The sequence below is a fragment of the Lutjanus erythropterus genome, chromosome 3 (assembly GCF_056507025.1).
Source record: "Lutjanus erythropterus isolate fLutEry1 chromosome 3, fLutEry1.hap2, whole genome shotgun sequence".
Taxonomy (NCBI): Eukaryota; Metazoa; Chordata; class Actinopteri; order Lutjaniformes; family Lutjanidae; genus Lutjanus; species Lutjanus erythropterus.
In genome coordinates this window covers 18,016,479-18,036,283 of record NC_139319.1, presented here as the reverse complement: position 1 = coordinate 18,036,283, position 19,805 = coordinate 18,016,479, and the positions used below count along the sequence as shown (strand labels likewise).

The 19,805-nt window shown below is 40.9% G+C and overlaps 1 protein-coding gene across 1 annotated transcript in view; it reads left to right on the top strand.

Annotated features, from left to right (window-relative positions):
• Nucleotides 1–19,492, top strand: part of mxd4 (MAX dimerization protein 4) — a 31,837-nt gene extending 12,345 nt beyond the window's left edge. Inside the window, exons 4-6 of the mRNA XM_084715249.1 lie at nt 13,157–13,271; nt 16,356–16,518; nt 18,355–19,492. Coding sequence (XP_084571375.1) covers nt 13,157–13,271; nt 16,356–16,518; nt 18,355–18,518 — 442 coding nt within the window. The 3' untranslated portion in view covers nt 18,519–19,492. The remainder of the gene's footprint in view (nt 1–13,156; nt 13,272–16,355; nt 16,519–18,354) is intronic.
• Nucleotides 19,493–19,805: the final 313 nt, after the last annotated feature.

Below are 19,805 nucleotides of genomic sequence, written 5' to 3'. Positions count from 1 at the left end.
ATGGGCAGCTAATAAAGCAGAGTAATGAATGATGTTCTGTACATGGTCTAATCATTAAGGAACATGCAGGCCATGTTGTAGCGCGACGTACAGTATGTTCAGCATTAAATCAGTGAATGTTAAGTAATGTTAGAGTGAACTTGAGGTCTGCCATGTGGATAAAATCAAGGGACATATATTTTTATGTTGCGATAGAAATGTTGTACTGCAATTAATCATTACTTTAGTCGACTAATTTAATTAGTCTGTTGCAGGCAATGGCAATTTTAAAATCGCAGGTGGTGCAATATTTGTTAAAGGCAAAATGTGTGTCAAAAAACTTTAAAATTGATGAATGTGTGAGGCAGAGATGTCCTGTCCTACTCATCAGATTCTACAAAATTTCATTAGGTACAGATTCCTGCATAACGAATCACACCATAGTCATTTGAAAATGTTCTTTTAATCAAAATAAGAATAGTGACGTAAAATTTATCATTACCTCTATTGTTACTCATATTGTTCAGCTCTAGTCTATAGATTATTTTCTTAAAGGTACTGTGTGAACTATGTGACTTTCTCAGTTTCCTATAACTTGAGAAGGACTTTCCAGGAAAACAACTGTGAAAGGATATGAAGTTTATGTAAACTCCTCCTTGCCTCTCTTTAGCTTCTCAACAGGACCAACAGTGCGCTAGCTAACGAGCTAACGTTCAGAATACGACAAGCCTAAATTTACCTACCTCATCTCCCAACAGGATGCTGGTTTGTCACATTCAGTCTCGTGTATGTCACTTCAGTGTTTTTGGCCCAAAATAATCGCTTGTGTCTACAGAGTGTGAAGATGCATGTGATTTTCTGAAAATTACCCATAGTTCCTTTAATGTTTTTGTCTTTAAAGTGTCAGAAAGTTGAGAAAAAGTCCATCAAAAGAGTCCAAGTTGATGTTTCTAAATTGCTTGTGTTGCAAAACCCAAAAATATTGAGTTTACTGTCACACAAGACAAAAATACAGAAACTGAGAAAATGGAATTAGGGAGCGTTTAGTGATTTTTTGTTTGCAAAACTACTTAAGCAATTAATTGATTATCAAAAATTTTACATTTTAATATTTAATTGTTATTTAATGTTTAATTGCACTTAAAGTTAATTTTACAAATCCAGTATATTCACAGCACAGCATAACTGCCATAAAGTCGTCCTGCTCTGGAGAAATACGCCCAGATGTGTTAAAGGGATATCTTTGTGTGTCAGAATCTCTGACGGTTGACACATTTCTGTCCTCTCCTGATGTATTTCGTCATATTGCCCAACCTTACGACAGACTGGGCTAGTCCAAACTGTTATACATTTACTGAAGTCGGTGGACGTAGCCTCAGGGCAGTCTGGGCTGTAAGTCTTGAGAGGCTGTATGTGAACAAAGAAGCAGAAAGTGGCTGCACAGCTGGAGGTCAGCAGCAGAGGTCACATGTGGAATTTCTCCACCCTGAGGTCACCGGCCGCCGAGAAGCTGCCAGGTCAAGCCCGGCCATGACTGCAGAGCCTGTGAATGATCTTTACTGGTTTTTTGTGCACTCACACAGATACTGGAGAATGTGCAGACCTACATTTAGGTGGGAACGTTCATGCTCCCTCTCAGGTGTCACTGCTGCAGGGTACACCACCTTTCTGTGTCAGTAAACTTGGTTCACCGCCACAAAGCAGCTGATGCTCCCAAAAACAAGGCGCACTTTAACAAGGTGCATGCATAGCTTTGGGGTGGGTTTCAAGGGCGAGGAAAGACAATTAAAGAAAGAAGTGAAAAATGGAGGAGAGCCGTGGAGGAGAGTGAGTCGAGTGAACCATTAATGGTTCGGTCCCTCAGGCCTTGTGTAAGCCTGAGGAAGAAGAGGACAACGTGGAGACATTCTTGAATGTTGCTGAAGGGAGGGAGTGTAGGACATGGACGCTCTGTGTGTTGAGCAGGCAGCCTAAAATTCAGGTCAGCAGAGTATGCACACATACGCTGGAATGCAGAGTTAAGTAAGAGAGGCGGTTTAGGGGGGAGATGGGGGTCACAGAACTAGCTGAACACTCTGCAGCACTCTCCACATTCAGCAAGCAGGGAGTCACAAAAGAAAATTTTTTTGATTATGCATTGATAGATTGGGTTGGAGCTGCAGGCAGTCTGTCATTCGTCTGTTTGGTGACGTCCTCTATCCTTTATTCTCTCTTGTATAGTTTTATTTTTATATTCTACAACACGTGTTTGTAACCAAAGGAGGCAAAGTACATTCATTCTCCACGCAAGAGGTACAGAAACTAAAACTCTGGTAAAAAAAAAAAAAAAAAATAGACAAACTAATTAAACTTTTCTTTTTTTCTGTGCAAAACTAACTGAACCTCGCCTTTTTTTCTGGGGTCAAGTCACCCTCCCCTGTCTGTTTTCGTTGTTCACATCTTTTACGTAATTTTCGTCTTGTTACGTCTAAGGATCCGTCAAAAAACAACTAATTTAGATTAAATTTAGATTCAGACTAGTCGACTGGTGCAAAACTAAGAATACATTCACAAAACGATGTCATATTGCTTTGTCCAATGTGGCTAATGTTAGCAGTGCTAGCACCAGCAGCACGCTCTCCTTTCAGGTTTACGTCCACATGCCTGTGCTGAACGTGGTTACTCATTGCTCTGGTTGAATGGTTATATGCCAGCTCATTCTGCCACAACCTACATACCTTATTTTAATTTTCAAAATCAAAATACTGCCAAATAGATGCCATAAACAAGAATCTTTGTACATTAATAAAATATTAACAGTTAGTTTAACTGAGTAGTATTTCTGGTGCCTAGTACTAGTGAAGTGAGCAGCGTTGACTAATCGACTAATCGTGCACATCCCAAGTTACGTCTCTTGTGCATGATAAGCACTGATGGATACACTGAGGACTCGTCTTTTGTGTGCGTTATTTGCACATCCATTTAGCCTGAAATCAGTCTTGATGTCGGAAAGGCAGTGTGCCACGATGCACAAACAAAAAAGTTGTTGCAAAATCCGAAGATATTGAGTCCACTATCACACAGGACTGTTGAGAACTGCGGAGTGTTTGGCAATTTTTGCTTGAAAAATTACTTATATGATTAATAATCAGTTATCAAACTTAAGTACTTTGTCAGTGAACTAATCAGTTAATTGTTGTTTCAGCTTTAGTTGTGTGCTTTTTGTGATGTAATAATTTTCTTAAAATAACCAGGTGGGAATGTCTGGGAATGGCTTATCTACTAAATAAATTAACAGAAAAATCAACAAACCAGTGTGATGCCAAAATGCATTACACATGGCCATGAATGCATGTATTATGGCAATACTTGATGTTAATATAATTTTTGCATTAATGTGATGAAGTACCTCAGTTATTTCATTTCCTGGATTGTCCAAAAACAGGCATTTTTGTCTCAACTTATTTACTTTCCACCTTTGTTTTTAATCTTTCTGACTTGTGAACCCTAAAATGATTCTTTGTCCCATAAAATAAGCAAATTTTGTATAGAAGTATGTATAGAATAATGTAGAAATGTCTCCTTTTCTGCTTAGTATCACACCATTCTTCAGATTCATCTTGTGGCCTAGAGATGGGTCCAGACCCTCAGATTGGACCCCACCCCACTGCTCTGAAACCCCTCAGAAGTAAACAGACAAACTTACAGTAAACATGGAAGCTGGGATCGTCTCACATGCCACTAGATTCCTGTGTGTTAATCATTGGCAGGGATTCATTATAAAAGCGGAGCTCCGCGTGTCAGGGGAATGTGTTTATTGAGCTCGCTGAACTTGTCTCTGCTAGTCCGTCCAACATTTGCAGACGTACCTTTCAGTGCACACAGCGGAAGGCAATTAATGTCCAGGTCTGTCATTTGACATTGTGTTGAAATGATTCAGGGATGCACAGGGAGACCTTTTCTTCACTCTGACCCCCCACCCCCTCTGTTTGCTCACACGCTCTCCTCTTTAAAATCTATTTGACATCTGTTTTTCTGTTAACACCAGTGTAAACTGGTTGCGCTGAGAAAGGGATTTTGTAATGATCCACTCTCACACAGGGGATTGTTTCAGTACGTGAAAAAAAATCAAATGAATCCAATTACTAGGCATTCCCAAGCACGCCCAGTGGAAATTCCAGTTTGTTTTGTGGAAATACTACTACAACGAGAGAACAACAAAGTGCCTAATTCTGCAGTTTCCTGTTCTTTAATCACCAGTAAAGCATGCAGAGTTCATTCTTCAGTGTAATTCTATGAGTAGTGAAGTAAGCAGGCTCCTCCCTCTGTCTGCACTGCTGTTGTGGTTGTTTGCTGCTTGCGTGTGAGAGCGGAGTCATGTGAGAACGAGCTCCATGTTCCTGCCATCAGGAGTTGCTGTTTATGGGGGACTTGGATTTGTCTGTCTCGCCTCGCAGTTGTCACTGCACACAGTGGGTGGGTGTGGCGTCCGCGATGACAGAAAACAAATACAGCTCAACCCAGACAACTGACATTTATATCAGCGTGATAAAAGGCTCTCGTGTCTCCCTGTGCCTCCCCGTGTGACTCTTGTCTCCCTGACGTGGGCAGTGCGGTGAACTGCTCTGCCAGTTTCACATGAGCTGCTTCAGCGCCGTCTTATTTTTCTACCATCAGATCTCTGTTAAATGTAAACATGTTCAGGGCAGGGCAGCAGGGTGACAGGGAGAATGATGAAGGGCTGCTGAAAGGCCCAGTGTATGTGTGTGTGTGTGTTGTGTTTGTCGGCTGGCCCCTGAGTAGGGTCCCTCACCGCCTTAAGTATCCCTCCATCTGCCTCGTACTCCCCAGGAACCTGCCAGCCAGATGTGGAGCCACTTCACTGGCAACCCCAAATTCCTCCACCACAACATGGTGATCCACACTCACGCAACGCAGCCCCCACTTTCACTTCACATAACAGAGCCATGCTGTAAACAACAGGCCAGATGCATAAAGTTTCCATTTTGGAAAGATTCTTTTCAAAAGTCAAGAAAAACAGAAATAAGTGGAAGGTTTTAAATTGAGAGTTTAGCTACAAAATAAGATTTTTAACATATGAAAGTGTTACTAAATGATTATCAGATGAGTATGAACAAACAATATGATGGTTTTTTTAAGGGATAGGAAGAAACTTAAAAGGATAATTCAGATTATTTGAAGTGGGGTTGCATGAGGTACTTATCAATAATCTGTGTGTTGCCTACAGAAGGTAGCAATCAACCTGCCCCCAGTTCCTATGTAGGAAGCTAAGCAATGTACTTCTGTCGACAGGGTCAGCAACAAAATGTACTGTAGCCACATGAAAAAGAGCCATCTACAAAAGTTCGTATGGTTTTAAGTGTACGCTATCTTTAGAATATTTTTACCTTGCTGTCAGACAGCCTTTTCGGGCGATAAACTGCTGGTATATAAACCAAATATTGCTCTCTCCAAAGGAAACCAGACTCCATTGGCAGAATCAGCAATAAGTAACAGCAGTTTCCCATCAGAAAAGACTTTGTGACCCATCTACTGTAGGTAACACACTGACTATTGAAAAGTATCTCATACAACCCCACTTCAGATAATCTGAACTATCCCTTTAGTTTAAGTCAGGTTCACATTATAACTTGAGTGTCGTGTATGCATTGCATTGTTTCTATTTGTAATGGTAAGATTGTACTCCAGAAACTAATTGTTGATGTCTAGAAAAACTAATATCAGTAGAAAAGAGGTCTGATGGGGTGAGAAACACTAGCAGCCAGATGTTTGTACAGGCTTTAAACAAACCTACAGGTTGTGAAAACAAAGGCAAACCACTTAATTTGGAGGTAAAACCTAAAGTGAGCACATCCGAAATGTTGGTAATAATCCCTAATTGCAGAGGAAAATAAAGTAGGTCCGACTTCTTTTGAGTGATGTTGTTGTGTTTCCAGATCTCAGCAGTTCAACAGATGAGTGCAGTGTTATTTCAAGTGATGAGAAAGATGGCCAAAACTATGAAAATAGATCCAAGAGGTAAAGAGCTGGAATTATCCTTTAAGCCCTTAAAAACACAGTTTAGATCCTCTTTATTTTGGAGACGCTGAATGACAAATTGACTCATTACATTGTGAAATTAAGTCATCATTATGCCTGCTCAGAGCTGAGCAGACGATGCAGTGACTCCTTCGTGCCGATGTCTTGTGGGCTCAAGTCAAAACACCACCAGAGGCCCAGGATAGCATTTTCTTTTCTTTAAACCTGACGGGGAACAAACCGAGTCAGCTCTGGCAGTGAGAGGAAACATTGCCGTGGTGTTTCTGACGACCTTCGACCTTAGTTTAGCGGCTTTGGCTCCTTGCCAGACAAGCCACTCGGTCCTGTGCGTATGGGTTGAGGAATGCGCCGGGCTGCAGCGAGCTCATTAAACAGTGCAGTGAGTGAGGGGTGAGGGCCCGTTGTTTGCACTGGCTCGCCTTCTCAGGCCCTGCAGCTCTTTGTGTACCAATAGATCTACAATCCCAGAGCCCTGGACGGTCCCTGCTGTCACCAGGACAGTGTGTGTATGTGTGTGTGTGGACACTGAATGCTGGTCATGGTCCCCGCTTTTCAACTATCCTTCATTAGACACACGCAGGCTGCTGCAGATTTGAGATATTTCACGGTTGTTCTCTTTCCAAGGCCCTAAGTGTGAGCACATCTGTGAGAAAGGCCTGGTCTGTACCCAGTAACCTTGGAGTGTAAGTCAGCAGTTTAAATAGCTTGTTCCAGTTTCAGCAGCGTGTAGCTTTCTGAGCAAAAGTTCCCTTTTTTTTTCCTCTCTCCTCTCCTCTGCATTAGCTTTGTTTTGGCACTGATGGAGAGAGAAGAGGAGGGGGGGAGGGAAGGCCAGAGATCAGACACAAATCATCCCGTGGTACTCTGCACGTGAGAACAGTCAGGTGGTCATTTCCCTGCAGACGTGACTTCAGGGCAAACCGAATGGCAGATTTACTATTAAATCCTCGGGTGCAGAGAATTTACAAGCTGTTTTGTTTTTGTAGATTTAGCAATTTTCATTTTTAGCAAAGTCACAAAAACCTTTCAGGGCTAAACTGCTCCTACTGTATCATAATATTGCACAAGTTTTTATTATCATTTTGCTTTAAGAGCAGTAACACTTTGAAATTTGAGTATTTGAATTTGAAACACATCCCATGTGTCGTGTCCAAGTTTGACACTCATGTATCAGGAATCTGCCCTGACTATAAAACCTTAAATGACACCACACCAGTAATCCAACATTGTGAGACTATTCATGACAGAAATATGAAAAGACCGTCCTATTTTCAACCTGGACAAATTGGAAAATTTGATGCGATTCAGAACCACGTGGGCCAGGCGCTGCTGCTCTCCTTCATGGACACAGCTTTCACGTTCATCTGGTGCCACACTCTGCATGGCTGTTTGAGGCAATCTGATAAACATTGCGTGACCAGGGCTTGGCTTAGGAATAACAAACGTGAGTGAGGGAGGGTCCTAACCCCCGGCTCCAAATCGGCTGTGCGCTCTTGAAGAAAAATAGCGAGTGTGTCTCGCGGCAGGGGAACATGTGCTGCTGGGAGGGAAGGAGCTGTCAGGGACACACTGCCAGGTTTAACCAGGTCTGGTCTTATTGATGTGCATCAGAAACATGAAGCCTTTCTCAGACTAGAGACACAATGAAGATGAATAGAAAGATTTAATGCATGGCTCCAGACGAAGACAAGAGGCTCAGCCCAGACTTGCTGAAACTTAAGTGAGAGAAAATAAAGTTAAAATGGTTAAAAGAGCTAGTTTAGTGTCAATTCAAAAGCTGGAGTTTGGATGTCGGGAGGGAAATCTGCCACTGAAGACAATGAATTTCCTTTTTTTAGATGTTAAATTTTTGTTGAGTTTTCACTTTTGAAACTGGTAACATGTGGCAGAAGTTCCAAAACAACAGTCACACTAGAGCTTGTCCCAACATAGGAGCAGTGACTTCCCTAAGTCCTGTTGTCACTGTGAGGTTGCCAGGCAACCAGCCGAGACTCCAGAAGAGGTTTGCGTTTGCACCGCACTTGCTTTCCTTGGGGACTTGGACCCTTTGGAGGTACTGAGTATGCTCAGAGTACTCATTTTCCACCACAGGGAACAGGGTCTAAATTAAGTTTTGCAGATGTTATTTTACCCTCAAAAAGTACTTGCTCAAGAGGATGTACAGAAAGTACAGAAACTTTGCAAATGGGGCTTGTGGCACCAAACACTTCTGAAGTCAGCATTTTATTTCAGTCACATTTTTTTTCTAGATTTAAGATGTTATGGTACTCTTACTGTCACACCGATTAAACAAGCACAATTGTATGAAAAACGTAAGCCCTCACTACAAAATAATAGTAAACTAATAAAAGACAGAAGAATGTTAATTAAAAACAGTCATACAATAATAGATTAAACTGTGCATTTCTAAAATAAAATATACAATAATAAAAGAAAATGTCTCAAAAAATCTGCAGCTTCAATGTGCTTCAACACATCAGTATGGTGTTGCAGAAGAAAGCATGCAACAGTGAGCAGTTAAGCAGTTCTTTGAAAAGTAGTTCCTGGGACTAAAAGGTCTAGCTATTATCTAGCTACTATCTAGCTAACCTAGCTAGATAGTGAATAAGTGTTTTTCTCAAAAATATCAAACAACTCCTGTAAAAGTTAGACTACTTATTATGCATCTCAATACATGTAAATGGTTGATACTCTTCGATTTCTTTCAAAAACATTTTTTTTTTCTCAGAATAGGTCAAGATTGTTCAATTTTCTACTGAGTGTCTTCCTGAAAAGTCTCAAGACATTTCTCCTAATGTAAAGGTTCAGTTTTATACCAACGTTTTCCCTGGATGTAACCTTAATTTTAATTGTTGTGCTTTATTGTATTGTCTCCTCAGTATCCCCAAGAAACATTATAGAATAGTTTTCATCAGGGCTGCAACAAAAGATTGTTTTCGGTATCCTTTAAACTGGCAGTCATTTTTACTGTTTGAAAATTGTGAAAAATGCTCACCACATTGCTGAGAGCTCAAAGTGATGCTTTTAGATTGCTTCTTTTGTTCATCAACAGACTATAGACTCTTGACTTACTAACATAAATAATGGAGAAAGCTCTAGCTTCTAGGAATGGTATATTCCATAATATCCTTGTATTTTCATTGTTTTCCTTATGAGCAACCCCAGAAAACATGGATATGGTTTTAGCCTCCAGGTCACCACGGCTGTTGAGTGGCAAGTTGTCTGCTTTTGATTTAGGTTGAAATGAAAAGAGGTGGTATTTCTGCAGGCTTGAATACCAAACAGTGCAGACATTCATTTTATTTTCATGTGGTAAAAGCGATGGTGAAAGTGCATCTGTGCACATTTCTCTCTTGTGCATGCCAGGTAAAATATGCGGTGAGCACACAGGTGGGGCCTGTGATGAATAACGCCCGAGTTTTCTTCGATGGTGGGGGTAGCCGGGCAGAGTATTTGGGGAACGCCTTGTTTTTGTTTTTCATTACAAGAGAGGGAGAGAGAGAGAGAGAGAGAGGGGAGGGGGTAGAGGGGTGCAAGATGGTGGCCCATTGGCTCAAGTTACCCTTTGGATGATGTGTATGGAGCGCTGCCTAGTGCAGCTGAGCACACTGCACTCAAAGAGGCCTTTTTTCAACCCAAGAGAAAGTCATCCACTAGCTCGGACCCTGCTCCCTTCCAAAAAACACCCCCCCCCCCCTTTGCTGCAGACCCCCAGCTCCTTCCTGCCCTGCTTCCCCTGGCTGCGGTCCAAGTGCTTCATGTGGCTCGACTGGGGCAGGTTGGAGGTGGGCCCCCGCCCCTGTCCTCAGAAGACACTTGTTTTCCAGTGGGATGAGGGTGTGTTAGTGTTGGCAGGGTGGAGCAGAGCGGCGGAGGGGTTCAGCCGATGGGGGGGAGGTGGAATTGCCCCCTGGGAGAGGAAGAAATAAAAGAACGAGAGCACTTTCACACGCCCTTTTTTGGGGGAACGCCTGTATGCACCTGTAGAGAGGTAGAGATGGTTTAAAGGGCACTTTCGATAATCCTTTTTAAAAATCTGGTGCATTTTTTTTAATCTACAGTTAAATCCCAGGAAATTAAAGGAGAAATCTGGGATATATTTAGTGCAATAAATCGTAAAATGACCATGATATGCCATCGGAAATCAAGGAAACATGCTGCGTTGAAAAACTTACTGCTCTGACAACAACACTACAGCTGCGATGTCTTCCTTTGGAATAACAGTTTTAGTTTGTCTGTTTCACTTGAATAAGAGGTCAAAATAATGGTGAATGTTCACTGAATGAGTAAGTGCATGTTTATGCGTCATAAGAAATGATTAATAATAGTGTAGAAGGATATTACAGTTAAATTGAGCAAAATGTTAATGGAGTCAGGAAGTCATTGAATTCCTACTCTGGAGTGTGTATTTTTGGAGCAGGCTTAACTTTACTTTGACAGACACCTGACAAATATAAACAGCTGACTCGTTGTTGTTTGTTAATGTCAAATTATAATGTTAAGCTTGTCTTGTGCTCCTGCGGTGTTCCTGCAGTCTGCCTGAGCTTCCTCAAGTTTGGGGAGAAGGTGGTAAGCGGAAACAACTCGCTTCAGCCATAGACTGTATACTAAATAGGATTACAACCTATAAAGTCTATGGGTCCAACTCGCCGTTTGGACTAAAGTACTCATTGGACACACAGTTGTTACATATTGCTCCTTTAAAGCTGCGACCATCGTTTAGGAGTTTGGATTATTATTTAGTCACTGAGACTCTCTTGTCGCCTGCAGGCTGTCTCTGGCTGACCTCTGAATGAAACAGACGGGGCTAGTGAAAGGGTCTTACTTTATGTGAAAAACACAGGCGACGCCCTTCCTGAAAAAGAAACAGGGAAAAGACTGCGTGTGTGTGTGTGTGTATGTATGTGTGCATGTGCACGTGTAAAGTGTGTGTTCTCCCGTGTGCACGGCTCTGCAGCCAGCCCTAGAGAGCTTCATTTCTCTGATTAGGTTTATTGTGGTCACAGCGATGGCCAGTGGAGACCTTGCATTGTTGGAGTTTGTTTACTGTTCAGAAAGAGTTAGCCAAAGGAATGGGGAGAAAAGGGGGAAGGCTAGCTCAGAACAAAGAAATGGTTCATGGACAAGCTTGACTAATGGACGATTGAAAGGCCTTCATGAACAAATTTGAATGGACCAAGGATAGACAGGGGAGGTAATCTGCTGATAAAAATGTTGGGAATAAAGGCAGTCTTTTGAATTAATGTACAATTAATTAATTAATGTCCATGCAAAGTCAGGCAGTGTCTGTGCAGAGATTAACTCCGCCTTCTATCACTGAATTAAATGTTCAAATGCTGCATCAAACAGTGGGCTGTTTACTTGTGCATCTAGGGTTGTTGGCCTGTAGGACTTTGGCAGGGATGCAGGGTTCTCTGGGGCCACAGTTTGTGTCTTGAGTGACCTGAACAGATGAGAAACTTCTCATGGACATCATTTTGGTCAATAATGATTTTTGCACCCGGTCACTGTGGGTTTAAAGATTCTCCCTCAGTTATACTGAGGTCTGTATGTTGCACTAAGGCATTCTGCATAGACTACACAATAGTAATACTGGAGTGAGTAGACATGTTTGTGCAATGCAAGTATGTTTTGGTGAATACGGAACCAAACTTAGCAAATTTTGTCACACAGGCAAAAAAAAGAGGGTGAGATAAATATAGTATACTTTTTCTAAAAACAGGAACGTATCCAAGCTCAGGCCCTGTTTGGCTCCGTGAATGTGTGTCACATGTGGGTGGACAGTGAAAACAGCTCTTGCTGATGAGGAAACATGAACATGTTGTGATACGTTCAGGCACATAACTCGGCTGTATATGATATGAAATCTGTGCCACGTACAGTGGGGTTTGTACAAAGTGTTAAGTCAGGTCAGGAATATGCTTGAATTTTGATGCTTGATGATTCATGCTTGTTTCCCCCCAGTTCTCCATGTAAACCCAAAATCTTTTAATATTTGAAATGAAACAATCCAGTCGTCATATTTGCTTGTTGTCTCCTGGTGTTGAAATTACCTCGCATTAAATTATCATGATCAAAACATTGAATCAGTTCATATAAACAGCTGGTAAAATAAACAAAGTGACAACATACTGTGGATTGATTTCTGGGTATAAAGGAATTCTGTAAACTTTATTTTTTGCAATTTCATTGACAATGTAGATATGCTGATAAAGGCCTCTAGAGTCAGTAAATTTTTAATTTAAGTGCCTAATTTTTGCTCCTGAAAAGCTGTATGACCCCTACATGTAGTGACAAGTATTGTATAACTGTATCAGTATATGACGTTTCCTTTCTCATGCTGACCTACTTTTTCTGGATTGATTACAATTACACTGCTGGACTGGACTTTGAGCAGATTGGTTGGTATAATATGTGGTTAGATGCCATTGGTTGGTGCAGCTATGGTTTTCACACTATTCACTTATTGGAAACTCCAATATAATAAGGAGGAGGAGGATAAGAGTCAACACAGGGATTTGAAATAGCGCTGGGAGATATGAGCAAAATACTGTGATATAGTATTGTGGTGCTTTCACATAATATTAACATAATAAGATTTTATGGTAAATACTCATCAGTAATGAGGATATAATGACCAAGTGGGTAAAGGCAGCAGGCAAATGCAGCCTTCGAACCCAAGAAGAGACAACACTTAAGCCATATCACGAAATCGAAGACAATATCTATCCTCATATCAATATATCAGTACAATATCAATATATTACCTAGCTCTAATTTGAAAGTGTTTGCTGGACTCTCTGCAGGCTCTGAACACGTGGAACCAGCGAGACTCTGCACCCCCTCAATTCTTTGAACATGCAACTTCTCACAGTCAGTTCTGAAGTCACAAGTGAAACCAAACCTGTACAGCGGCAACACCGATCGCACAGTACTCAGTCGCCATTCTCACGGCATTACTGCATGTTTTCCAGTGCAAGAAAATAACATGACAGTCACATTATTGTAGGATCAGTATTTGTTTCTGGCCTTCAGGGAAATGCGGATATGCTCTCGTCAGTGTGTTTGTGTAGGTGCCTTCTCACTTTCTGCTGGTTGATACTGCTGACTCACCCTGTGCTTGCTTGTGTGTTTGCAGACGTGCCAAACTACGGCTGTACTTGGAGCAGTTGAAGAAGCTGGTGCCTTTAGGTCCAGACAGCACAAGACACACCACACTGAGCTTGCTGAAAAGGGCCAAGATGCACATCAAGGTACATAAAAGCACAACAACACAGACATATGACAAAATGAAATGCCTGAAATTAAATGTTTGATTGTTTCTTTTTGCATTATAAGTTTGAGAAGTCACAGCCATAATTTAAGGGAGTATATAAAATAATGATTGAAATCATTCTGATAAGAGATTCCAACTTTATTGTTTAAAAATAAAAAATAAAAATAAAAATAAAATAAATCTCAGAAGCTGTATTTACATGCCCCAAAGCATTCAATCAGTATCTAAGTTTTTGACATGTGCAAAGTGGGTCCAGCTGCTGTGAAGTATGATAGAAAAACAAGTGTTTCCACCTTTTAATATTGCGGTTTTCAAGATGGACCCACATCCTGTCCTGAGAACAACATTTGCTGTTCTATTTTGCTACCATCATGTTTCCGTCCCTCCTGGAAACTCACCTAACTTTAACCCCACACAGGATTGAAAGATATGCAAAGAAATCATACTGTGATTGTGATATGAGTCACAATTTCTGTGGAAATACTAATTTCTGCATTTTGTTTTCACTAAATAAAAATATCAATATGGTGATGATGTTATTTTTGTCATGTTCCCTTACGTCTGTAGCGCCACTGTGTTTCTCGTATATAATGGCATGTTGTGACACATTTTACCCTCGTCAAAAATATACAGATCGATCATTTTGATAATATTTCAAGGGGCAAACATGCAAATAAATAAATAAATAAATAAAAATCTAAGAGAAAAAGTGTTTACATGGTTATTAGACACTAACATTTGCCTATTGAACTATTTGAATTATGAAAGGCTTTCACCACCCCTCTCAACCAATTTAAATATTCCTTCTGATCAGGCTGAATCTCTTCCATCTGAGAAGGTTACATGAGGTAAATTTTATTCAGACACTGTGACATTTTTAAATCAATCAATCGATTAATTCAAAGTGAAAATAACTGTTACTTGCAGCTCATGTGTAGAGAAAAGTCCAGCTTGAAATTGCAGTTGCACTACTTTAATAATAAATCGCTCTTTGACTGAATAATTTACTTTTTAGAAGTAAAAGAATGAAGAAATAAAGTAAGACAGATATTACAGGTTACATGGAGTGCCAAGTCAGTGACACATTTTGAAACATAAAACTTTGTGGTGTTTTCCTGTAATTTGTCACCCTTCAGTATAATGCTGTCATTTAAAATTTGGGTGTTTATAGCACAGTATAATCTGATTTAATGTGATGAAGGAGTCAAATAATCACTGTGAGTATAGATATATAAATATGTAATTTACCACAACAGTCAGGTCCTGGAAAAGCTTGAAAATGCACCTTGAAAAGTGCAAAATTTGACTTGGGAACCCTGAAAATTCATGCTCTACTTCCCCTGTTTCTTGAAGCTGTTTGGTTTTCTCCCTTGCCTTCTTTAAGTGTTATATTGTTTTCTAATCTCTCAATCAGAGCGGTTCAGGGCCTGCCAGAAAAAAACTGCTCCCAAGACTGAAAAAAAGACAACAAAGTGGAATATACAGGACATTTGGCGACTGATCTTTAGATATGTGAAGGGACATAATTGGATGTTGGGTTTGTTTAACTCCTCCTTCCATGGTTCATTAACTGTTGCAGCTCACTCACACAGACAGAGACATGTAAGATACTTTAAAAAAAAAAACATATTCAGGAAGAGCAGTGATAGAGAAAGGCTTGAATAAATTTTTAACACCGGCCTTTGCAGGATATTGTTAGGTTTTTAACCTTGCAGAGGATGAATTATACTGTAAGTGTAAGTACAGTTGAGGATATGCTGCACTGCTCTTGATGTTTATAAGCAGCAACAGTGTGGTTGGTGGAAAATCCAGACGTAGCGAGTTTTAACCCTTCATTTCCTGTTTATCATGCATGTCCCCTCTGCTCAAGACGCATTCCGCTAATTCTCGTCACAGTGTTCTGTCTTCTCGTATCACAAGAGGCCACGTGTGTGAAGACTTCGCTTTGATTCACCACCGAAAACTTTCATATGCAAATAACTGCAGAATCTAATCCCACGTTGAGTCAAAACTTTACATGACTTTTGTTTATTTTTACTTTCTAACCTACAAACCTCACAAAGTCACGTTGTTGTTGTTGTTAAATGCTCTCTTTTGTATCTTTGGCAGGAGATGGCAGAAAACAAAACTGGCTTCATAAGCCTGCAGATTCATATGTGATAACATCAGTAACAGCATCTGTGTGACACAGAATCTGAAGTCTAACATCAAAAATATAAATCTAACATGGTAATCACAGTTGAAAATCATATATTCTATACTTGTGCATAGTCTCTTAGTTATCATTTATATTGTATATGTATAACACTTGAAAAAGTGGTGATTTAATAAAGTTTAAATTCTGCTTTTTTTAAGAAGTTTAATCTCCAGGGTGTCCATGGGGTCTTAAAAAGTCTAGAATCCAATAATCTGAATTTTAAGCCTTAAAATGTCTTAAATATGGTTTTGAAAGGTCTTAAAAATGGATTGGGTTAATGAAGTAAAGGTCACTTTTATAAAGTTGCATTTTTCAGTGTTTTTGGAAACATTAAATGGAACATTAAAAGACACGCTAGCTAAACATCAGCAACCTGGAAACTGCACAACAATAACAGAGTATACAGGTATACAGTTATAAGTTCAGTGTCTACAATTTAGGGAAATGTATTGAGAGAATATGGCAGAAATGGAGTATAACATTTATAAGTATGGTTTATTATAGTATTATTGTATACTCACCTGAAAAATATTAATAATTGTGTTTCTTTTATGTTAGAGTGAGCTGCTTATAGCTACAGAGGGCCACACAGGCCACCATGTTTCTGCATTAGCCCAGATCTGACAAACCAAACACTGGTTCTAGATATGATCTACTGCATTTTTTGTAGTTTCGTGGTCACTGTAGTTTCTCCTGTGAGGGTGAGGTGAGCACTATTCAGTTGGTTCCAGTTTTCAACCTCACCACTTGATGCCACTTAATCCTACACACCGGACTTTTAAGAGACGGAGTAAAGATGGAGAGTTTTGGGTCCAGCTAATACAATCATTGACTCTCCTTCTTCATTTCTGTGTGTCTCTGCAGAAGCTGGAGGAGCAGGACAGAAAGGCTTTAAACGTGAAGGAGCAGCTGCAGAGAGAGCACCGCTACCTCAAACGCCGCCTGGAGCAGCTTTCTGTGTCCGGATCCGTCGAACGCATCCGCACCGACAGCATGGGCTCCACCATCTCCACCGACTCTGAGCAAGGTACGCTGTCTGTAAAAACTGAGCCAGCTGTATGTACAGTAACTTTCTACACTTGTGTGCCATATTCTGAAATGCTTTGACTGAAAATTTGCATGGAGATGAACTTGTCGCTCAGCACAACTCACAAATTCACGATGTGCAGCTCGACTGCATCATGTGGACAGTCCTGGGCATTGTTGTGGTCAGGGCTGTCTGTAACTATGACATGTAAATCAAATGCAGATCACCTCCATCATTTGATGCAAATCAATACTGACCAAAGTATGTCTCAGGCTGATGTTGACACGTACGCCGTATAACCTGAAGCTACATCAGCACAATTAGTGCTTTCATCCACTTTGTAAACCCAGTCAGAGCTGTTTGGCTGTTTGCATTCCTATCGCACTGATTCCTATCACTGATAAACTCTTAAGACACACTCTGATCCAGGTGAAAAGCTACTCGATGATTAGCCCCCGGCTTTGTTTGCAGGCGATGCCCTGGGGTCAAAAGTTAATACCCTAGATTGTAGATGACGAAATGTAGCTCTGCTTTTTCTCTACTGAGGGTGAGAGGTTTCATGTCATGTGCTCTACTGTGTGCTGGTGCAGGTTGTCTTTCTAGTTTAGTTTATTTATTTATTTCTCAGGGACGTTTCATGTTAATAAACATTACTCAAAATATGCCAAAAGGGTTGATTAAATTTGTAGTCCCTGATTAGATGTAAAGCAACCTAAAATCAATATAAAATTAAAAAAAAAAAAAGTTTACTACTAAATACAGAGAGTAGTCTGTCACCCTTTGAGGTCAGGGGCACTTCTGTCCACTACTGTTGGTTCTGTTTGAACGTTGTCATCTTGAAACCCCTGCCAGGACTTGAAGTGACAGTATACTCCATTAGAAGTATTGTGTCGGACAGTCAGACAGTGATTAATTGATCATTAAAATAGTTTTCAATTTTTTTCCTGTTTTTTTTCCTGCTTTTACCAGCTCTTAAGCTCTCCCTCCATTCATTACACAGCTATTTGTCACTGCAACACTATAAATAACCCTATCTTGCCGTCAGACAGCCTTTTATATATACACTTTTATATAAGACAAAATATTGCTCTCTCTTGCTCAACCAGATTCCACTGGCAGAATCACTAATTTTACCTCCCAGAACACAGGAACTGTTGGGCTACCACTGCCTTGATTGGTTAGTTAGTTTGTGTTCTTGTGTGACTTCTGGTGAATCTGGACTAACCTTTTAAAACACAGATGTCACACAGTAACACAAAGAAACTGCTAGATGGCAGCAATGGTTGACCAACAACCCCTGTATTCTGCAAGGTAAAATTACTGATTTTGTAGATGGAGTCTGGTTGAGTGAGAGAGAGTGATTTTTGACCTCTATCAAGGAGGTTTCCCATCAGAAAAATATTCTAAATATAGTGTACACTTGATAGGGATTGTTTTAGGTCTACTGTAGGTAATATATAGATTATTGATAAATACCTCATACAACCCCACTCCAGATAATCTGGACTATTGTCTATTGACTAATGTGCTGCTCAACAGTGTCACAGACTCCCCTGAAATGCTCCACCTGGACCGTTATAGTATGTCTACTAATCCTGTATGAGGTAAACACACATGCAGTTGTTTATCAATGGATGGGGATTAGCTGTGGGAGCACAAAGATCTGTCTGTTTGCCCAGAGTTAATGGCTGCCTAAATCCGGGTTTAGTCCACAGGCACAGCAGGCTCCCTAATAAATATGCCCACAGTTGGGTGGAAATAAACAGTTTCCCTTCTCTTGTTCTGTTTTTGAACTGTACCCAAAATAACCTGGTTGTATTTTCTTTTTGCGTGCAGAGGTGGACATAGAGGGCATGGAGTTCACCCCCGTGGAGGCGGACAGCGTGGACAGCATCAGCGACGGCGAGGAGGAGGAGGACCACTACAGCCTCCAGAGCAGCTCCAGCGACACCAGCTACACAGCCACACATTCCCACAGACTGCAGCCGCACCACTGTTAAAACACCGCGCGGCCATCCATCTCCCAGCCAGCTTCCACTTCCCCCTCCCCTCGCCAACCTTCCCCGACCATTTTGCATTCGCCAACACCGCCCACTACCTACATCAGACCAGTCCGCAAAGGCGGTACACCCTGAATCTGTTCCCCCCTTTCCCGGCCCCGGCTCTCCAGGAAGCACATGGGGCCGAAATGCCACTCAAGCCTTCCTGACTCCCCCCCTCTGACCACTGACCCTACCTCACCCTACTGTATCCTGCCTGAATCTGCCCCTCCTGACACGCCCTGCCCTCCCACTGCCCTCACAACCCCGACCCAGTGTCGCCGCAGGCTCAGAGAGAGGAGAGCAGAATTAAACGTTTTAATGGGGACGTCTGTGGTGTGGTGGACAGCTTTGACTTGTTAATCAGGATTTTGGAGAGTGTGTGTGAGTGTGTGCGTGCAAGAGAGAGAGAGAGACCAAGTGAGGGCGTTTAAAACAGCTCAAAAACAAAACACAGCAGAATACTTCATGTCATCTCCAAGAGGCAATAATACACAGACAAGGTGAAACACTTCTGTTTGTTCTGCAATAGTTGTTTACACCATACAGTTTATTTCCTTTACACAATAACATTTACAGGAGCAGCTGTTGCAGATGTTCCTCAAAACATATGACTGCTGAGAAATGATCAACAATTAAAAGAATAGTTTGACATTTTGGAAAATATATTTATCCGCTTTCATGCCGAGAATTAGATGAAAGGATTGATACCACTGATGCCGGAGCTAGCAGCCACATAGCTTAACTTAGCTTAGCTTAGAATAAAGACTGGAAAAGAGAAACAGCCAGTCTGACTCTGTCTTAAATTGGAAAATATGCTAAATAGGACTTAGAAATCTCACTAGTAAACATGTTAATAAACATAAACATTTCTGAAAGTGATGATTTGATAATCAGAATAGCTGCCGATTATGTTAATAGTTGACAACTAATCGATTATAGTTGCAGCTTGACATGTTATATCTTATTTGTTTGTTCTGTAAAAGAGCTTGAGTGTAAAATCAACAAGTTGCTTTTTAACAGGGGTTTATGTAGAAGTCACTGCCTCCAGCGAAGCCAGACAGTCAGGCACAGAAATCCTGTACAGTAACTTGATGTGGATTTGTGCGGAATCAACAAACAAGATATAACTTGTTTCTTCGTGAGGTTATGAGGTGCATGTATACAGATTTGTTTAACTTTTGGACAGAGCCAGGCTAGCTGTTTCCCTTCATATCCGGTGTTTATGCTAAGCTAAGCTAACTGACT